Source organism: Amblyomma americanum, chromosome 9 (assembly GCF_052857255.1).
Source record: "Amblyomma americanum isolate KBUSLIRL-KWMA chromosome 9, ASM5285725v1, whole genome shotgun sequence".
Taxonomy (NCBI): Eukaryota; Metazoa; Arthropoda; class Arachnida; order Ixodida; family Ixodidae; genus Amblyomma; species Amblyomma americanum.
The window spans coordinates 22,797,833-22,818,243 of NC_135505.1; the positions used below are offsets into that span (position 1 = coordinate 22,797,833).

Consider the following 20,411-nt stretch of genomic DNA (forward strand, 5'->3'; position numbering starts at 1 on the left):
AATGAAAAGGGGAAAAGCAGCTGGGGAGGATCAGGTAACAGCAGATCTGTTGAAGGATGGAGGGGACATCGTGCTAGAAAAACTAGCCACCCTGTATACGCAATGCCTTATGACCTCGACTGTACCAGAAGCTTGGAAGAATGCAAACATTATCTTAATTCATAAGAAGGGAGACGCCAAGGACTTGAAAAATTACAGGCCGATAAGCTTACTATCCGTTGCCTACAAAGTATTTACTAAGGTAATCGCTAATAGAGTCAGGGCAACGCTAGACTTTAATCAACCAAGTGATCAGGCAGGCTTTCGTAAAGGATATTCCACAATAGATCATATTCACATTATCAATCAGGTCATAGAGAAATGCGCAGAATATAACCAACCTCTATATATAGCTTTCATTGATTACGAGAAAGCATTCGACTCAGTGGAAACCTCAGCAGTCATACAGGCATTGCGTAATCAGGGGGTAGAAGAGCCTTATGTCAAAATATTGGAAGATATATATAGCAACTGCACAGCTACTATAGTCCTCCATAAAGTCAGCAATAAAATTCCAATAAGGAAGGGCGTCAGGCAAGGAGACACGATCTCACCAATGCTGTTCACCGCATGTTTACAGGAGGTATTTCGAGGCCTGAATTGGGAACAGTTGGGAATAAGAATAAATGGAGAATACCTAAATAATCTGCGATTTGCTGATGATATTGCCTTGCTGAGTCACTCAGGAGGTGAACTGCAAATCATGATATATGAGTTAGACAGGCAGAGCAGATCGATGGGTCTAAAAATTAACATGCAGAAAACCAAGGTAATATTCAACAGCCTAGCAAGGGAACAACAGTTCACTATTGGCAGCGAGAGCCTAGAAATTGTGACGGAATACGTCTACTTAGGGCAGGTAGTGACAGCTGATCCGGATCATGAGAGGGAGATAACTAGAAGGATACGAATGGGGTGGAGCGCATATGGGAAATTCTCGCAGATCATGCGTGGCAGTTTACCAATTTCCCTCAAGAGGATAGTGTACAACAGCATAATCTTACCGGTACTCACCTACGGGGCAGAAACTTGGAGGCTAACGAAAAGAGTTCAGCTTAAGTTAAGGACAACGCAGCGAGCCATGGAAAGAAAAATGATAGGTGTAACGTTAAGAGATCGGAAGCGGGCAGAGTGGGTGAGGGAACAAACCCGGGTTAATGACATCCTGGTCGAAATCAAGAGAAAGAAATGGGCTTGGGCAGGGCATGTAATGCGAAGGCAAGATAACCGCTGGTCCTTAAGGGTAACGGAGTGGATTCCAAGAGAAAGTAAGCGTAGCTGGGGGCGGCAGAAGGTTAGGTGGACGGATAAGATTAAGAAGCTTGCAGGCAAAGGGTGGATGCAGCTGGCAAAGGATAGTGTTAATTGGAGAGACATGGGAGAGGCCTTTGCCCTGCAGTGGGTGTAGTAAGGCTGATGATGATGATGATGAGAATGAATGTAATTGGTAATGCGATTGCTGTGATTATACTCGATGAGCGTGGTTGGTGAAGTAAACGTGGATTGTCAATAGGTAATGATGATCGGTAATATGTGATCACTGATTGCTGATGGATAATGGTAATCGATCATTTGGGTTTGTACTTGGCAATTAAATGCACTTTACGATTTGTAATTGATACTTGTGATTTCAGGAAATCTATAATTGGTGATTTGTAGTCGGTAATTGTGAATTCGAAAAGTGTCAACTTCTCGCAGCCGCCGCCGGCTAGATCTGGCCGTGGCGACACGAGTGGAAAGTTTGCACAGCGAACGAAGAAAAAGAAGAAAACAAAAGAAGGAAAAAGCGCTATCACGCCTACTCTTAGGAAGTTTCTGAGGAACGGAAATGGCGCACTAACTGTCTGACTTCTCGGTGGACACATCCAGTGCGCAGTGAGGATAGAGAGTGAGGTGGGAGCGAAAGAAGAGAGAGAAAGAGGTGCCGCAGTGGAAGACTGCTGAACAATTTCGATCACCTCGGGACATTCACACATGCACTGACATCGCGCACCACACGGGCGCCTTTTTGCGTTTTACCTTCGTCGAAACGCGGCCGCCGCGGCCAGGGTTCTATCTCTGGTATTCCGACTCAGTAGCCCAGCGCCCTGAAGGCGGAGCTTAAGCGTCCTCCTAATTTTTCTTGAGGGCAGGAGGTTTGCATGTGTGAGATGTTGAGATATTGAGTGAGATGTTGAATAAGCATGTAATCTTTGGGCCACAAATTTTTTTTCCAGTTTTTCTGCAGGTTATTTTCAGAGGCGAGATTTTCTGCACCAGCGCGGTGTTACCGGCAGCCTTTTTAGAATTTGCTTCTTCCGTCCGAGCTTCTTCTGACTCTCTCTACGCGTACATAGCGTTAAGTGGCATTGAGGACAACTAGACAGGCTAGACGACGTCAGAGCGCTTCCAAAGCAAGCTCTTTATTGGGGTGAACTTAAACCGACAAATAATTCAACTAGGCGGCGCCGGTAAAGCAAGTACATTCGGCAGTCGTTGAAGATGTGAATATCTATTACTGTTATGGACGGCGGCGTATTTAAGGCGCTTTAAACATTGATAAAATTGCCTTGCAGACTCACTCAGGAGGTGAACTGCAAAAATGTTCAATGAGCTGGGAGAGCAGAACGCCGGGTTTAAAAATTAACATGCAGAAAACCAAAGTAATGTTCAACAGTCTAGCAAGGAAACAGCAATTCACAATTGGCAGTGAGGGGCTGGAAGTGCTAAAGGAATACGTATACTTAGGGCAAATAGTGACAGGTGATCCAGATCATGAGAGGGAAATAACTACAAGGATAAAAATAGGGTAGAGCGCATATGGCAGGTTCTCTCAGATCATGAATGGCAGTTTATCAACATCCTTCAAGCGGAAAGTGTACAACAGCTGTACATTGCCGGTACTCACCTACGTGGCAGAAACGTGGAGGCTAACGAAAATGGTTCAGCTTAAGTTAAGGAAAACGCAGCGATCCATCGAAAGAAAAATGATAGATGTAACGTTAAGAGACCGGAAGTGGGTAGAGTGGGTGAGGGAACAAACGCAGGTTAATTACATCCTAGACGAAATCAAGAGGAAGAAATCGGCTTGGGCAGGGCAATTAATTTGAAGGCAAATTAACCGCTGGTCCCTAAGGGTGACGGAGTGGATTCCAATAGAAGTTAAGTGTAGCAGGGGGCGGAAGAAGGCCAGGTGGGCGGATGAGATTAAGAAGTTTGCAGGCAAAGGGTGGATGCAGTTGGCAAAAGACAGGGTTAATCGGAGAGGCATGGAAGAGGCATTTGCCCTGCAGTGGGTGTAGTCAGGCGGCTGCTGCTGCCGCTGATGATGATGAAACGCTGACAACAATTTCGGACATGAGACATGACAGTTTGAGAACACTCCGGTCCTGCACTACAGTGGAAACAAACCGACAAGAGCATAATCCGGTGGAGATAATCAAAGGTCATCACCATCATCAGTTGAGAACAGCGCAACGAGCTATTCAAAGGAGAATGATTTCCATCCTGGCAAGAGACAAATTATCCACAGAACGGTTTCAGCTCATATGGCTGCCAGCACGTATCTCGTAACCAGAGAATACGGCAGGCCACGAATGTGCCCGAGGATGTGTCAACCGGGCACAGAGCGACCGGTGCCCCTTGTTCAGGAGGGGGCGCCTGGTAATCTACTGTAGAATCACCCTTCATAATCGAAACGACTGACTCAAAAACCCACCTCCGCACATACCCCTCAACAAAGCCTAGCCGTAACTTCAAACGAGTACATTCCCAAATCTTTACATCTACTCCCTGATGTATCCTGCGCAATACAATTCCCGCAGTACTCTCTCTATTCATTCTAAAGCAAACCGCAATCACATCCTGTTCGAGTCCCCAGAGGACTACCACCTCTGAGCTTCCAAATCTCAAACCGAAGTCATTGGGGGACTGCGTTGCTCAGCGCTGACTCGGAGGTACTACTTCCGGTACTTGGTTGGGCCCTGGAGGTCGCAATGAACCCTAGACTTCATGCTACTTTGCGCTGTCGAGAGGGCCCACGTGCTGTCTAAACTTTATCCCTAAACCCTACCCCTACCCTCTTTGTCATATAACAAATAAAAGTTTGTTCCTCCTCCTCCTGATACACGCAACGTTCGGAGACCGAAAGCGGGAAGAGTGAGTGAGGGAACAAACGCGGGTTATTGACACCCTGGTAGAAATCTAGAGGAAGAAATGGGCTTGGGCAGGGCAAGTAATGCGAATGCAAGACAACCGCTGGTACTTAAGTGTAACGGAGTGGGCTCCAAGACAAGGAAAGCGTAGCGGAAGTGGGCGGATGGCTAATTGGGCTGATGAGCTATTAAGAAGTTTGCGGGCATATGGTGAACGTTGCCGGAACAGGAGAGGGTTACTGGGAGAGACATGGGAGAGGATTTTTTTTTGCCTGCAGTGGGCGCAGTCAGGCTTATGATGATGATGAGTGAGATTCCTGAAAAGGAACACAGACCTCTATAGCTAGCATTTCTGGATATCAAGGGAGCCTACGACATCGTTATTCAGGAGGATTTTTGGGACATACGGGGCACATTGGATGTGGAAGATAGAGTAAATAATCTTTTAAAACATGTCAATAAATGTAACAAAGTGCTTATAAAATGAAAAAAATGTATCAGGACCTATAGAGATACAGCGGGCGCTTAGGCAAGGATGCATCCTTGTCACCTTTGTTTTTCATGCTGTACCTTCAAAGGTTAGAGACCAAACTAGAGAAGAGCGGACTAGGCTTCAACCTTTCTTTTTCAAGCAAGGTGAATGTATAAAATAGTCGGTACCGGGGCTAATGTACGCGGATGATATAGTGCTAATGATAGACAACAAGGAAGATTTGCAGAAGTTGATATACATCTGCGGTACAGAGGGAGATAGATTAGGTTTCAAGTTTATTAATAAAAAAATTGCAGTCATGAGATTTAATGATGAGGGCGGTGTGCATAGAATACAGGAGAACACACTGGAGGTAGTGGATAAGTACAAGTATCTTGAAGTGTGGATAAATAACAGTGCTGAGTATCTCACACAGCATGAAAAGCATGTAATGACTAAAGCTGGTAGGAATGAAGCGGTCATGAAAAATAGAGCATTGTGGAATTACAAATTGCACGAAGTGGTTATAGTGATCTGGAAATGGTGACGGTTCCTAGTCTGACTTTCGGCAATGCGGTCCTGTGCATGAGGGCAGATGTTCAAGCAAAGTTAGAAATCAACCAATGCGGCGTAAGGAGTCTAGCTTTCGGATCCCATGGGAATACACCAAATCAGGGAGTACAGGGTGATATGGGATGGGCTTCATTCGACAGCAGAGAAGCTAGCAGTAAGATAGCATTTAAGGAGCGATTGAGAAAAATTGGGGAAAAGCACTGTGCTAGGAAAGTTTTCAGATACCTGTACATGAAGAATGTGGACACAGAATGGAGAAAGCGAACTAGAAGACTGACAAGCAGATATCTGGACATCAGTTGGGGCAAATTAGCAATTATCGGTTAAGAAAAAGGTTAAAGAAACAGACTGGGCTTTGGAAAACAGGAACTCTGACGAAAGGGGCACTAGGAACATACAGAATGTTTAATCAGGAATTTTTCAAAGAAAATAACAACGATAATTGTAGGGAAAACTTTTTGTTGCTGGAGGCCAAAACGGGAGTTTTGTGGACTACGACATATCAAATTAGGTACGGCGAGTTGAAAACGTTATGCGGAAGGTGTGGAGGGGAGGAGGAAACGGCTGTACACTTGATACTTTTCTGTAAAGGGCTTCGCCTTGCAGTAGAAAGCAGTGAGGTTGATTTATTAAAAGCATATTGCCACCTAGTGTTGCCAGGTGGCGCAAGCTGTCCGCGAAGACGATGAGGTTGCGGTCGTGCTATCGCGGATCGGCCGCCATTACCGTCTCCTCTGGCCGACTCCAGCTGTTGAAGCGTCTCTCCGTGAGAACTCCGTGACAATTTGGTGGAGGTGCGGGGTAGAGTAACGGGCTTGAGAAAACCCGCCGGCTTAAGCGGTGGCGTCTTCCGGCGCTGGCATTCACGGCAGCTTTTTACGTACCTTTGGACATCGTCCGAGAGTCCGGGCCAGTAGTACATGTTGCGTATCCTGGCGAGCGTCCGGGAAAAACCCAGATGGCCTGAAGTGGGCTCGTCGTGGCATGCCAATAAAATGTCGGCGCGAAGATCGGCCGGAAGTACCAGAAGGTAAGCTCTTTCTTGGCCTCTCGAGTTCTTCTTGTATAAGATACCTTCGCGCAAACAGAAAGAGCCGAGACGTCGAGCGAAGTGTCGTGGTAGAGGCATGGCGTGACCTTCAAGGTTGTCAATCAGCGGTCGGAGGTCCGTGTCAGCCCGCTGCCGGGCTATTATGTCCGATGCATTAAGTATACCGAGGAAACCGCTGTCGTCGTCGATTTCGGGACCGGAAGAGTCGAGTGGTGCACGCGACAGCGTGTCGGCGTCTTCGTGTTTACGGCCCGACTTATATACGATGGTAATGTCGAATTCTTGGAGCCGTAAACTCCAGCGGGCCAATCGTCCAGACGGGTCTCGCAAATTAGCCAGCCAGCATAGGCAGTGGTGGTCGGTTACGACTTTGAATGCGCGGCCGTAAAGGTAAGGGCGAAATTTCATGGTGGCCCACACGACAGCAAGGCATTCCTTCTCTGACGTAGAGTAATGCCACCTAGTGTTGCCAGGTGGCGCAAGCTGTCCGCGAAGACGATGAGGTTGCGGTCGTGCTATCGCGGATCGGCCGCCATTACCGTCTCCTCTGGCCGACTCCAGCTGTTGGAGCGTCTCTCCGTGAGAACTCCGTGACAATATGCATCGTGGTTTAAAGACATTTAATGAAAAGTATATTTTAAGCGGGTAGAAGTAACCAGGCGACGATTATCTGATTGATGGTAAGAATCAAGACAAGAGTGAAATTTCAGCTGTCATGGCTAGGTGGCTTGAGACACCTCCCGATTTTAAGGGTTCAGCATTATCCATCCATCCATCCATCCATCCATCCATCCATCCATCCATCCATCCATCCATCCATCCATCCATCCATCCATCCATCCATCCATCCATCCGTCCATCCATCCATGCATGATCCATCCATCCATGCATGATCCATCCATCCATCCATCCATCCATCCATCCATCCATCCATCCATCCATCCATCCATCCATCCATCTATCCATCCATCCATACATCCATCCATCCGACCGACCGACCGACCGACCGTCCGTCCGTCCGTCCGTCCGTCCGTCCGTCCATCCATCCATCCATCCATCCGTCCGTCCGTCCGTCCGTCCGTCCGTCCGTCCATCCGTCCATCCATCCATCCATCCATCCATCCATCCATCCATCCATCCATCCATCCGACCGACCGACCGACCGACCGACCGACCGACCCGACCGACCGACCCGACCGATCGACCGACGACATCCAACCAACCAACCACCCAACGATCCTTCGTGGTCTGGCACATAGTGAACGCGCTGTGGTGTGTATGATTTAGTAACGTGTGTTTGAGATGTGTGTATAAGTATGCAGTGGCGTAGTATGTCGTGAGTTGTAACCTACGCAGTGATTCGTAATGTTAATTGTCGAGACAAATATTGTAGTTGTTTCGGCGTTGAGAAAAGGGCGCCTGCTAGCGTTCACTATCACCACCAGCAGACTACACACCAAAATAACGGGTCGCGTTTGTTACGCTAAGGAAAAAATGAGTTTTACTGTAGCCACAGCATGGGGTGCGCTCATTAGAAGGTGTGCGTTATTCAGTTCGACGTTAAAAAAGATAAGGCGCCGCGGTGGCTGAGTGGTTATGGCGCTCGGCTACTGGCCCGAAAGACGCGGGCTCGATCCCGGCCGCAGCAGTCGAATTTCGATGGAGGCGAAATTCTAGAGGCCCGTGTCCTCGGTATTCACCCACCCATCCATCCACCCATCCTCCATCCATCCATCCATCCATTCATCCATCCGTCCGTCCGTCCGTCCGTCCGCCCACCTATTGTTTGTTAAGGTAATTAACCAGGGAAGACGCATCGCGGTGAATCACACCAAAGCGGATCAGTGCCCACATCCCCCAACCTTAAATGGACCCCCGCGCCTGAAACTTCATGCTATGGAGGAGTCTCCTGGTCTTAATGCACTTGAGGCAGGTCTTGCAGCGGAGGTCACCCCGACAGCGTACACGCAGACTTCAGCAGTGTTTCTAAGGTGGCGTGAAGGTCCCCGCTGGGACGACTCGCAGGCTCGCAAAGAGAAGGCCGGTTGAGAACTGTAAGCCATAATGCTGCAGTTGTCGCCAGAGTAACAGCAGCTGGAGATGACTGCTGACTTGTCTCGCCACAGGTGCCCCTGATGGATGCACCGAGCAGAATACGGGCAGTTCCGTCGCAGAAGGCGGCAGCGAGACGATGTGCACAGGACAGCAAGCCTGGGTGGCTCCACTGCATCTGCATGATTGCCGTAACGCACTCCGCATTCTTTTAACGGGAGGGGAAACTGTGTCCGCAAGGGCCTCGTGGCGCAGTGCTTTGCTCGCTAGCTAAACTTGTCGGGTGGAAGTGCAAACGCAAAGTTCCAGCGAACAAAGCCTTTTCTGGAGTTGAACGAGACTGCTCAATTCGTGTGAGGATACAGAACAGGTGGGCAGCGTTTTGCGTCCCTTCTCAATACCACATTCCGGTGGTCTTGTCTCTTCTGACGTAGTACACGCAGATCCGAAAATCCTTGCACTGCAACGACCGTGCAAAAAAGAGACCCGAAAAGGGTTACGTGCACGCCGCTGCAAGGAGACATCAGCCCTGTGGGGTGGTCCTATTCCACTCACTGCGGTTGGCGCCCACAGTGTTGAACGGCGCCGAGCTGCAATATTAGCGAGCTCGTAGCGGCACCCATGACCCAGGCCACATGGCTCCCGGAGCCGCGACTGCCAGAGTCGAAACACAGATAGCAGAGAAAAATATGTACAGAAAAGTCGGACCACCCACGCGACTTCCTTACTGACTCGCTTCGTGCTTGACAACTCCGCGGGGGCTACACTCTAAGGCATTTAAGGCAGAAAGCTGGTGTAGTTGGTTTTTAGATTTAGTGGACAAAGTAGTAGCGCTAAAAAACAGGGACGACAGGAAGAAGACAACAAAAGCGCTAGACATCAACCGACTTTATTATCGGAAATACCACGTATTTGTAGGCTCAGATCAGGGGTAAAAAAATCAACTATCAAACTGTATCTGTGACGGCACTTCCCGATACAAGAAGTTCTGTTCCTTAGCAGAAAGATAAACACTCGGTTTGCTAACGCACGATTGCCTTTCCACGTGTATAAGAAAGGCTTCCAGTACCTCTTGCTCCTTTTGGCCTGCACTGACATATATCACACGTGTCTGCTCAAAAAATGGGGTACGATATTTTTATTATGGTCACATCGTTTGCAGTGTGTCGCCAAGTGTCCGGTGACTGATATAGCAGCTGCCAGTCTTGTGCTTCATGAGGCGAACGTTGATACAACGACCAGTTCGGCCGATGTGGCATTTTTCGCAAAGATCACGGAATTCGATTGACCACATTGGTCCTGCAGGCCAAAAACGGCTTTACATGTTTGATGAAGCATGCTAGTTTTCCGTTCGAAACATCATTAACATCTCTGCAGAGTTTGCCTAGTTTTAGCAATGAAAAAATTTGTACCCCATTTTTTGAGCACACACGTGTGATATGTGTGAATGCGGACCAGAAGGAGCGGGAGGTAATGGAAGCCTTTCTTACGCCCGGGGAAAGGCAATCGTGCGTTAGCGAACCGAAAGTGTAGGTATCTATCTACTAAGGAATTGAAGTTCTTGTAATCGGGAAGTGCCGTCACGCATCGGTTTGATTGTAGATTTTCTGGCACCTGATCTTAGCCTATAAATACGTGGTATTTCAGATAATAAAGTCAGTTGATGTCTAGCGCTTGTGTTTTCTTCTTCTTGTCGTCCCTGTTTTTTAGCGCTACTACAATCTAGACCTTTAGAATTGGTACTTTCTCTGATAGTGTATACCGGCTACTGTACTCTCTCTAGCAGCACTTTACTCCACCCTAATTGCCTAAGGAGTGAAGCGCCTCGTTCGGCAAAGAGTACAACTGCCACTGCACTCTCTCTATGGCCAAAAGGAGTTGGGCGATGTTTTTTTTTTCGCGTTTGTAATGCAGCGCAGCTATATAGCCACCAACGACCCCTATATCACGGAAACTACGTTCGCCCTTAATCCGTTTAACGTAAAGAAAGAGCTTTCCTTTTGAGCTTCAGAAAAGAAGCGATATACCTGAGCAAAGGTTCTGAATAAGTACCATTCAACTAAAGCATGCTTTTATGCTTGGTTTGGTTTATGGGGGTTTAACGTCTCAAAGCGACGCCGTAGTGAAGGTCTACGGAAATTTCGACCAGCTGGGGTTCTTTAACGTGCACTGACATCGCACAGTACACGGGCATCTAGCATTTCGCCTGCATCGAAATTCGACCGCCACGGCCGGGATCGAGCCCGCGTATTTTGGGCCAGCAGCCGAGCGCCGTAACCACTCTGCCACCGCGGCGGCCATATGCTTTTATGCGTATAAAAAGTGGCTGCCTTGCAACTGTCGCAATTTACCCGAAACATCGCGTTATCGCTGAATATTTCACGCCCTCCGGAGCTGCCATTCACATTTTTGGTACACCTGTTTCAAAACAGCGACCTTCAGAGGAAAAATGCTTCGCAGAAACGGACGATTCTTCGGTTCAAGGAAAACACTTCTGTCAGATCCCCGTAAACCTTCTTCATTCTCCGCGAAACATCACTCAAAAACTTCCTATTGGAGTGCTGCTATGGTGCGAATGCTCGATGAGCGCTCAAGTGAAGCTTCACATCATTTTATTTAATGCAACGAGTTATGCAACAGGACAGCAGTTATGTCGATCACGAAGTGACAGTCTTGAACATACTGTGCACCATGAAATTGTTTCCAAGCGAAGATTATCCGTGGCGCGCAGCTGCTGACTGGACGCTGTCATCGTTTACTGAGCTGTGCCAACTAACGCAGCAGCGAACTGTGAAGCTGAGCGGCAGAAGTTCGCGAAACGTCCCCAGGAAGCCGCCGCGGAACTGATAATAAAAGCATTTATACATGTTTGAAACCACTGACTGACGTCCCCGCGATAGTGACGAGCTAGAGCGCCCGGCTCGCAGCGCGTTGTTCCATGGTTCGATTCCTCGCACCGGCGCAACTCTTTTTGTTTTTCCGGTAGGGGTATAACCACACCTGCAGAGGGCGTACTCTTCGAAGGAGTGGGGTGATTTTGGGAAAAGGAGTGGAATATGGGCCAAGCGTATGCTCCATCGAAAGGCGTTCCCAGCAATCCTTCAGTTCTTAAGGCGTGTTTAAACTCCGACGTCCTTGGCGCGCAGGCGAGCGCTGGCGGTGGTCAGCCACGTCAGGCTGGCGACGCCACGCCAGGCGCGAATTCGGCCTTCGTATAGTCCGACCACTCCGACGCGGCGAAACGGCTGCGCCAGGAGAAGCACATGCGCAGATGTTGCTGGTTGTATGGATGGATAAGGCTGAACTCTTTAAATCCGGCGGTGGCTCATTCCACATAGCCATGACTTACGAAATTTTACTCTTGTCTTGATTTTAGCCACCAATCAGATAAACTTCGCTTGGTTACTTCTACCCGCTTAAAATCCACTTTCTCTTCACTGTCCTTAAACACCAATGTCTTGGATAAATCAGCCTCACTGCTTACCACAGTAGGGTGAAGCCCTTTACAGAAAAGTATCAAGTGTTCAGCCGTTTCCTCCTCCTCTCCGCATGCAACGCGCAACGTGTCTATCTCGTGGTACCTGACTGTATATGTCTTAGTCCGCAAAACTCCAGTCCTGGCCTCAAACAACAAAGACCTTCCTCTACAATTATCGTAGATATTTTCTTTGGCAATTTCCTGCTTAAAGATCCTGTATGTTCCCAGTGACGATTTCGTCAGCATCCTTGTTTTCCACAGAGCTCTCTCTGTTTCTTTAACCTTTTTCTTAACCGATAATTGCTGATTTGCCCCCCGTCTGCTGTCCTGACATTTGATTGCGAATTTTCTAGTTCGCTTACTCCATTTCGTGTCGACATTCCTTATATACAGGTATCTGAAAACTTTCCTAGCCCACTGCTTTCCCAATTTTCCTCAGTTGCTCCTCAAATGCTATCTTACTGCTAGCTTATCTGCTCTCGAGCGACGCCCATCCCATATCACCCTGTACTCCCTGATTTGGTGTATTGCTGTATGCTCCCAAAGCTAGCCTCCCTACGCCGCGTTGTTTGATTTCTAACCTTGCTTTAACATCTGGTCTCATGCACAGGACCGCATTACCGAAAGTCCCGGTAGTGACTGTTTAAACCATTCTCCTTGCTTGAAAAAAGAAAGGTTGAAGCCTAGTCCGCTCCTCTCTAGCTAGGTCTCCAACCCTTGCAGGTACAACATGAACAACAAGGGAGACAGAGGACATTCTTGCTTATGCCCCCGCTGTATCTCTACAGGCACTAAAATTTTTTCCCCCATTTTATGACAACTCTGTTTCCTTTATATATATATATATATATATATATATATATATATATATATATATATATATATATATATATATATATATATATATTAAAACATTAATTACTCCATCTTCCACATCTAATGTACCCAGTATGTCCCATAAATACGCAGAACATTCGGTGCGCCATCTGTCGCAGATTTGCGAAGCGGCGCCGCCCCGACGAGAGGCGGTACCGGTCTGGCCGGGACGGCGTAGTTTTTTTTCCTCCATGGCTGCAGCGCTGGGCACGAAGTGATCGCCGGTGTGGTCGGGGTGCGCCGAAGCCTCCGAACGCGTCGGCGGTCAAGCGCCGTTGGAGTGTAGAGGGTCTCGCTTAGGCCACCGTGACGTCGCCGCGCCGCGCGCGTTACGTCGCAGTATAAACGCGCCTTTAAAGTGTAAGCCTCGCGCTCCCTCGATGAGCACCAAGAGGTTCTCGTGATGAAGAAACTATAGAGAAAATGAAGGAATAAAAAACTGAGCATGTCGGTCAGTTTAAACATGCTGCAACGAAATCCACCTCGCACTCAAGAAAGCATGCTGCATGTCCTAGCGATCAAAATTCACGCTAGGCCTAGCGTTTGCAAAGTCCGGACAAAAAGCGTTCCTCAAACAGAGCAGACAGTCATCCAATGTTCCAAGAGCAGGCCCCATGTTGGGCGCCAGATGTGGGGGTTGTAATAGGATGGAATAAATAGTTTTCCCCGTTTAATCGCGAGTGACACCGTTCAAAACCGTCCGAACCCCCCACCGTGATCGCGCGCGCTACCGAGCGCTCGCCGACCACGGCGGGCCTTCCTCTGAGGCAAACACAGAAACGACACTCTGGCTGACACAAACAGGCATTTATTGGTGCAACAATAATAAGACACGCTAAGGAATCGGGCTCGTCCGACTCACCAGCAAGGTTACGAGCGAGCGCTCACCCACGCTTGGGCAGGGGAGAAGATACGAAGCCAGACGGGATGATCTGGGAGCACGTTCCCTCCACGAGGCCTCGCCTTGCTCGCGGATAGCAGAGCGCCGCGTCGACACATCAGCGCGCGTCTTGTTCTCAAGCCAAAGAGAGTGCTTTCCCGCGCGTGCGCGCAGCTATCAAGCCATCGGTGGCGCTCGTGTCACTGCGACGTCGGCGCCCTCTCTTGTTAAGGTAACTAACTAGGAAATACGCATCGCGGGGAATCAAACCGAAGCGGACCAAGAACTAGCTGTTGGTCAAAAAGACTTCATGGACTATCTAAATGCATACCGAGTCGAATGAATGAGGGAACTGTGTTGTGGCAAAGCCGCCGAGCCCACTTTTTACGCGACAGCTTTCAGCTCCCGTTTAGCGGAGAAACCGCCGTTGCTGTCGGGGTTGGCGTGGCCGTTCGGATGTCAAGAAAATCCCGTTTGATCAAAATGGTCATGACGTCACACGTTGAGCTGTGGAATCAAAATGATTAAAATTGGAGTGTAATTGTGGTTATGACGTCGAAGCATACTGAAGTGTTTTTATGACATATCAGGATGTGATGTAAATTAGTTCGGCTGAAAAGAATGCTGGGATGATTAGTTGGGAACCCTTAGGTTGCGAGTCAGACATACTGCCCCAAGACCGTTAAAGAACATTCGTTTGGCTTGGTTGAAAGGAAGCTTTGTGTATTTCGTGGTGTAGTGTGCCTACTAATGTATGCTAATGAGTGTTTGTAATAAAAGAAGGCACTAATTAAGAATACAGTAGCAAATAATAATTATCGCTATGGTTTATTAAGTGCCCCCTCAATTTTTCCTCTGGCGGCCGCGCTAAATGGAGAGAGAGAGAGAGAGAGAGAACTTCATTGACCAAGGAAACCGGGACACATCGGCCCCTGGGTCCCCGCATGACCCCAGTGCACTACACGTTCACGAGTAAATGGAGTGCCATGATGTGGGCGGCCCGGGCAGTAGCGGTCTTCTGCCTGGCCGGGTCCCTCGAGCGCAGTAGGATCTTCCATTCCTTCCTCATGGTCAGAAGCTTCGGGCCCCGCGGGGGAGCGTCCGAAGGGCATTCAAGGAGAACGTGGGTAAGAGTTGGGTAGGGGCAGGTGCGCTGGGTACAGGAGGGGGTGTATGCTCCTGGGTGGATGCGGGAGAGCAGATAGGGGGAGGGAAGAGTGCGGGTCTGGAGTCGGCGTCATATGTCTGCTTTTGGGGCCACTGCAACCACCCTTGGAGTTGTGATGCAGCACACGGCAAAATAGCTATCTCTTACAGGGTCACTCTGCGTCCAGCCGACCGGCAAGACGAACTTCCGTGCCAGCTACACGCAGGCGTTACCTGTATGCGACACGTTTCCCCCCCCCCCCCCCCCAACCCCAGCCCTAGTCTCAGCCACGGCCGATCCGGACGAAATAGGCAGCGGCTGAGCACCCTAGCAAGTAGTTTATCTCGCGCTAGAAAGAATGTTCTATCACATAAAATAGAGGTTCGGTAGACACACCAAGTAGTCGCTGTCGATCGGCGTTGGGTCCGTGAATTGGCGGACAGAAATAGGTCCCTCCGGGCAGGTTGGTAAGAGGCAAAAGAGCGCTTCCCGCCGCGAGCTCCTGTTTCAACCCTTCGGGTATTGCCTAACTCGGAGCAATTGGTTACACACTCAGGAGTGTAGCCCTCCTTAAGGGGCCAGCGAGCTGTCGCGACGTCACGTGATTGTTTGTAGCGGGGCGGGTAGCAGGAGTCTAGTCACTGTAGCAGGAGTGCCTTTTCTCCCAACTCCCGGGAGGCGCGCAAGGTCTCGTGACTGGCGCGCCCGCCGCTGGCGCGGGGAAAGTGCAGGGTACTCTTGTATCCTACGCTCTCTTGCTCTCAAAGGCCTTGGAAGGAGCCGGAGAGCACCAAAATTAGCCTCACTTGTTAGCAGCGACGTGCTTCGAGCGGTCCTTCTGCTGTCAATGTCTTTTATTATACTATTTGTTACCATGAAAACAGAAGCAGAAAAGGTGATCATAATGCATATTTGGCGCATCACATCGTACGGTCACCTGTCCATTTGTTTATGCGCTTCCTCTGTCAAACTGAATAAGCAACAAGCAAATCTGTCTGCAATAGGGGGGGGGGGGGGGGGGTTCCACCCTTTTGAATAGAGTCTACAATCTTTGGGCGACACCATCACTTCGGAATGAAGCGCAGTGGGACATATTTATGTTCTGTTGTTCTTTGCGAAAAGAACGACTGCTCTTATTACCTTTAGGTCATAGCTTTAACTACAGAAAAGGAGGCATAGTGGAAAGTACTCTTGATCAAATATCTCTTGGCTGCAGTGGTGCAGTTCCTCTTCTCGTTAGTCCCTTTCAAAGCGGACAGGCTGTTGAGTTCGCGCAGGGCAGGCGCCTTTCGCTCGGCGTCATGAACTAACAGGAAGGTTGACGATTACTCTTCTCCTTGCCAAGTATTTTCTTCCCTATGTAAGTCGCACTGGCTCGCATATACGCCTCGGTATAATTACAGTATGGCATAGGATTTACGGCTGTGTCTTGAACGAAAACGTGTAACACCTTTCATCCTTGTACTGCAGGATCATGGTACTGGACCGTGGCCAGATCGTGGAGTTCGACGCGCCTCAAGAACTCCTCAAGCAAGAGACATCCGTCTTCTACCAGCTAGCCAAGGATGCGAACCTCGTCTGACCGTTGCCAGCAGCTTCTGCCGTTTCTTGTTTTGTCTTCTTATTTTTGATAGGCTTTACTATTCATTGCTTTTATATGTTGTTTACGCACGCCCATTGTTTAGTGCGCTTAAGGAACGCCTTATTCACTTCCGCACACTAAGGTTACCATGTGAATAAATCTTCATGCTCAAGAGTGCAGTTGTGGTGAGTTAAAATCGCACTGCGGCCAAACCCATCTTTTGGTGTCCGTATTTAATAACCAAAAACCTTCTGGAATGAAGGCTGAAGCTCTGTATAGTTTAGGAGGAGGCCTACGGTGATTGATGTCTTCATGACACATGCTCAAACTTATCAGGGCAACTAACCGACGGTGATAGAGGGCAAGGTGTCGTGGCAGGAACAGCGCAGCACAAGACAAAGACGGGACAGGCGGGACACGACGCGGGAGTAATTACCCCATGATGAGACGGCAAGATAAACGATGGTACTTAAGGGTTAAGGGTTAAATGGGCGGACAGGATTAAGAAGGTTGCGGGGATAGGCTGGCCGCAGCTTGTAGAGGACAGGGTTAACTCGAGCGATGTGGGAGAAACATTTGGTCTGCAGTGGGCGTAGTCAGGCTTATGACGACGATTAGATACGCAGACTGGCTCCATAAACTGCTTTTTTCATGAAAGTCACTGATGCAACTGAGCCGCAGCCACTGGACGGTGCAAAGGAAACCAAACTGGCTAGCGTAGTCACCACAAGCCTATATTCGAGTCGCTGTTTCCTATGTTCGGCGATATGTGAAACGCCTTGTACACGCGCTTTCTACTACACGTTACTCCGGCGAATATGTCATTCATCTCTTCTATCTCGGTCTTCATCTCTAAATAAAAGTGGGGAAACTGTGCGACTTGCTCAAGGGAACGCTAGGCACGGCCAACAGTTTGGCGTTGCTCATGAATCTCATCGATCGACCCGACCAAGTCTAAAGCGGAAAACAGCGAGACGCTTCACAGAATCGTCCACTGCTGCCCGGGTGACGATGAGGAGTTACTAGATAAGATAAAAATGGTACGTGGGGGACGTGTACATCCCCGGCTGCACGAAAGCATATCGAGACATCGAAATTGAGAAACTCTACCGTCCCATCAGGATAGAAGAGGTGTACGCGGCGGTCAGAATGGCTCTCAAGAGCACGGCTCTGTGAGCAGAAAAGATGGTGTCACCACTTCACGCACTTTTTCGTGCGCTCCCAGACACCCTTAGAGCGTGTGGGGGTAGCGGTCCGGTCACAGAGGAGATGCCCTCGACTCAGCGTGGCAAGCTCAGCCGGAGACCAGCTACCAAGTGACAAAGGGGTTGGTCGTTTGGTGCCCAGCTTTCGCCGGTCGCAAGCCAGAGAATGGGTCGGAGCTTAAGGTTCACAAAACGAAACAAAGTTTATACAGCAAAGAGACGGTACAGAGGAATTTACAGTCACTCGTACTAGCATATACAAAGTGATTTACAAATACAAAGCAACTCATGCAAAGTAACAATCGAGAGAGATTACAATTTAACAGAATCTTTGAACCTAAAGTGCACTAACGCAGAGAGATAAGCAACCAAAACACAATTTGTTCACCGGGCACTGCGACAGTCCGACGACCCGAGGAGCTCGACGGGGCCGTCCCGCAGGTTGGCGCACGTTGCCTCGCTGGTCAGGGCTGGGCGAGTGGTGGGGAGTCGAGCGGGCGCGCTTCTCGGAAGCTTAAACGGCGGCTCGGGCTAACCGACAGCGGTTGAAGCCCCTCATTTATAGGCGCAACCCGCGTTTGCTTGTTCTTCGCGCCAAGGCAGGCGCGCACATGCACGCAGCTTAAACTGCACAAACTCCTTCTCCTTCTCCCGCCGGGCGCGCGACCCCATTTGTCGAGCGCGGAAACCACCTTCTAGAACAATCTAGGTCATTGGCGGCACGCTGAGTCATCGGTGCAGGAGCGAAGGGGAGAGGGTATCACTTTGGCGCGGTCAAGGTTACCCCCTTGCCGTCGACAACGAGCAAAAACTTCTACGACATTCGAGAAAAATCGACGACGCGAGTGTCTATGTTTACTTTGGCGCCGCGCCGGCGAGCTGAGTTGCAGCAGTACGCAAAGCTACGCACTCTCCGGGGGTCCTTCCCAGCTGTTTTTGTTTTATCTATTTATTTATTTCAGGCAGGAGAGGGGTACAAAAAGTAAGCTTGCAAAGAACGCTCAAATGTATTAATGTTAGTACATTCAACAACCGAAGCAGGCAGGCGATTCCATTGTTCGATTGTGCATGGGAAAAGATTTTTGGAACGCTTAGTCCTGGCATTGTATGGCCTTATCACTTTTCTTGTTGACAGCGCGTTAAAGCACAGGGACAGAAGAAACACAGAGGACGACGTCACAGGCGCTGAACTTCAACTTTATTCAAGAATCATCGAAACACTGCATACATACCCATGACAGAGACGCCACCAAGCGGCGAAAGTTTTATGCGCTCGTGGAAACAGAGATGATAAGGCAGGTGGGGCAAAATGACAAAGGCTAAAAAAAAACCGAAAAATTTTGAACAGAGCAGGAAAAAGCAGAGCAAGAAGATGCAAAAAACTTTACCAAGTCATTTGAAAGAAACACTCCGACACGTGAAAATAGTGGCGCTGATGACAGACAGAATTTTGAAGACGGTTCCCGAAAACATTGAACCAAAATATACGCGTAAAACAAAAATCAAACGTGGCGAAAAAAGAAAAGCATAGTGGCAAGCAAAAAACCAACAATGAAAAAGCACAGTGGTGATTGGATAGGCAAACGAAAATTTAACGATACAGGTGAAGCCTACAATTAACGCGGCTAAACACAGAAGATAAAATGCACTGGATAGATAAAACGATAAAAACTGGGTGGATCATGAAAGATGAATCAACAAAAAACACGGCTAAAGCTAAAAGATGAGGTGCATAAAAACAATAAAAGCGAAAAGGAGATAATAGTGGGAAAAAAATTTTTGTTTAACTCCTTTGTAAAACCATTACTACTTCAAACAGGCCCCGATAGAAAGATTAACTCTTTTTTCGACAATGAAACCGAGGGTGCACTTACACATTCACCCTCGTGCCTAGCAATCTCGGTTGCTTCCACTATTTCACGTGTCAACTTGTTCCTGTGCTTTTTTATCACAGTGGCTTTTTCGAACAAAGGATGGCATGGATTTTGTGGGTCACAGTTTCGGCAGTGGACGGGCAGATTCCTGAGTGAAGTACCAGATAAATCGTTCTTGTGTTCCCTCAGCCTATCATTGATACATCGGCCTGTTTGGCCGATGTATACCTTGCGACAGGACAAAGGAATTGAGTAAACGACGCCTTCCGCGCATGCCGTAGAGGGATCTCTGTGCCGAATGGTGCAACCCCTTTTTCTTTTCTCCTTTTCATTTACAATCCTACAGAGCTGCGAAAGGCGCTGAGGGGCGGAAAAAACGACGTCCACTCCTGCTTTGCTTCCAATTTTTTTAAGGTTGTGTGAAATTTGGTGCATGTAGGGGATAACAGCAGCCTTTTTATATTGCTTGCGCGCTTCAGCCGGAGCCCTCCCATTCTCGCGCTTGATAATTTTCAGAACTTTTTCTGCAACAGAACTAAGCAGTTGTGGCGGGTACCCTGAGTGCGTGAGCCTGCTTATCTGGTTTGTGAAGCTTTCCTGAAGTTTGTGCTCACATGACTTGTTCAAGGAATTAAGAAAGGAAGACTTGGATAATACCTCTTTTCACCAGCTTCGAGTGAGCGGAGTCATAAGGTAGGATGGCCTTGAAGTTCAGCGCCTGTGACGTCGTCCTCTGTGTTTCTTCTGTCCCTGTGCTTTAACGCGCTGTCAACAAGAATGGATCATTACCAACTAGCCCGGCAATTTGTCCTATTCAAGTCTTATCACTTTTGTGTGGTTCAGCCTTGATGATCTTTGTGGTGCACAAAGTAAATACGAATCACGTGACAATCTTGTTTTGTTATGATATAGTAAGTGCAAAAATTTTAACCTGGCAATCTGTCTGCGCATCTGGAGGGGCTCCAACTTATGCTGCCTCAGCATATTAGTAACGTAAGAACGTTTCCGGTAATCGGATGAGATGAACCTGGCTGCATGACGTTGGATGC

General features: G+C 48.6%; 1 protein-coding gene across 1 annotated transcript in view; it reads left to right on the plus strand.

Moving 5' to 3' along the window:
* The window catches only part of LOC144105008 (multidrug resistance-associated protein 1-like), a 156,264-nt gene extending 139,807 nt beyond the window's left edge, over positions 1 to 16,457 (plus strand). Inside the window, exon 29 of the mRNA XM_077638229.1 lies at positions 16,172 to 16,457. Within this exon, the coding sequence (XP_077494355.1) occupies positions 16,172 to 16,283 (112 nt within the window). The 3' untranslated portion in view covers positions 16,284 to 16,457. The remainder of the gene's footprint in view (positions 1 to 16,171) is intronic.
* Positions 16,458 to 20,411: the final 3,954 nt, after the last annotated feature.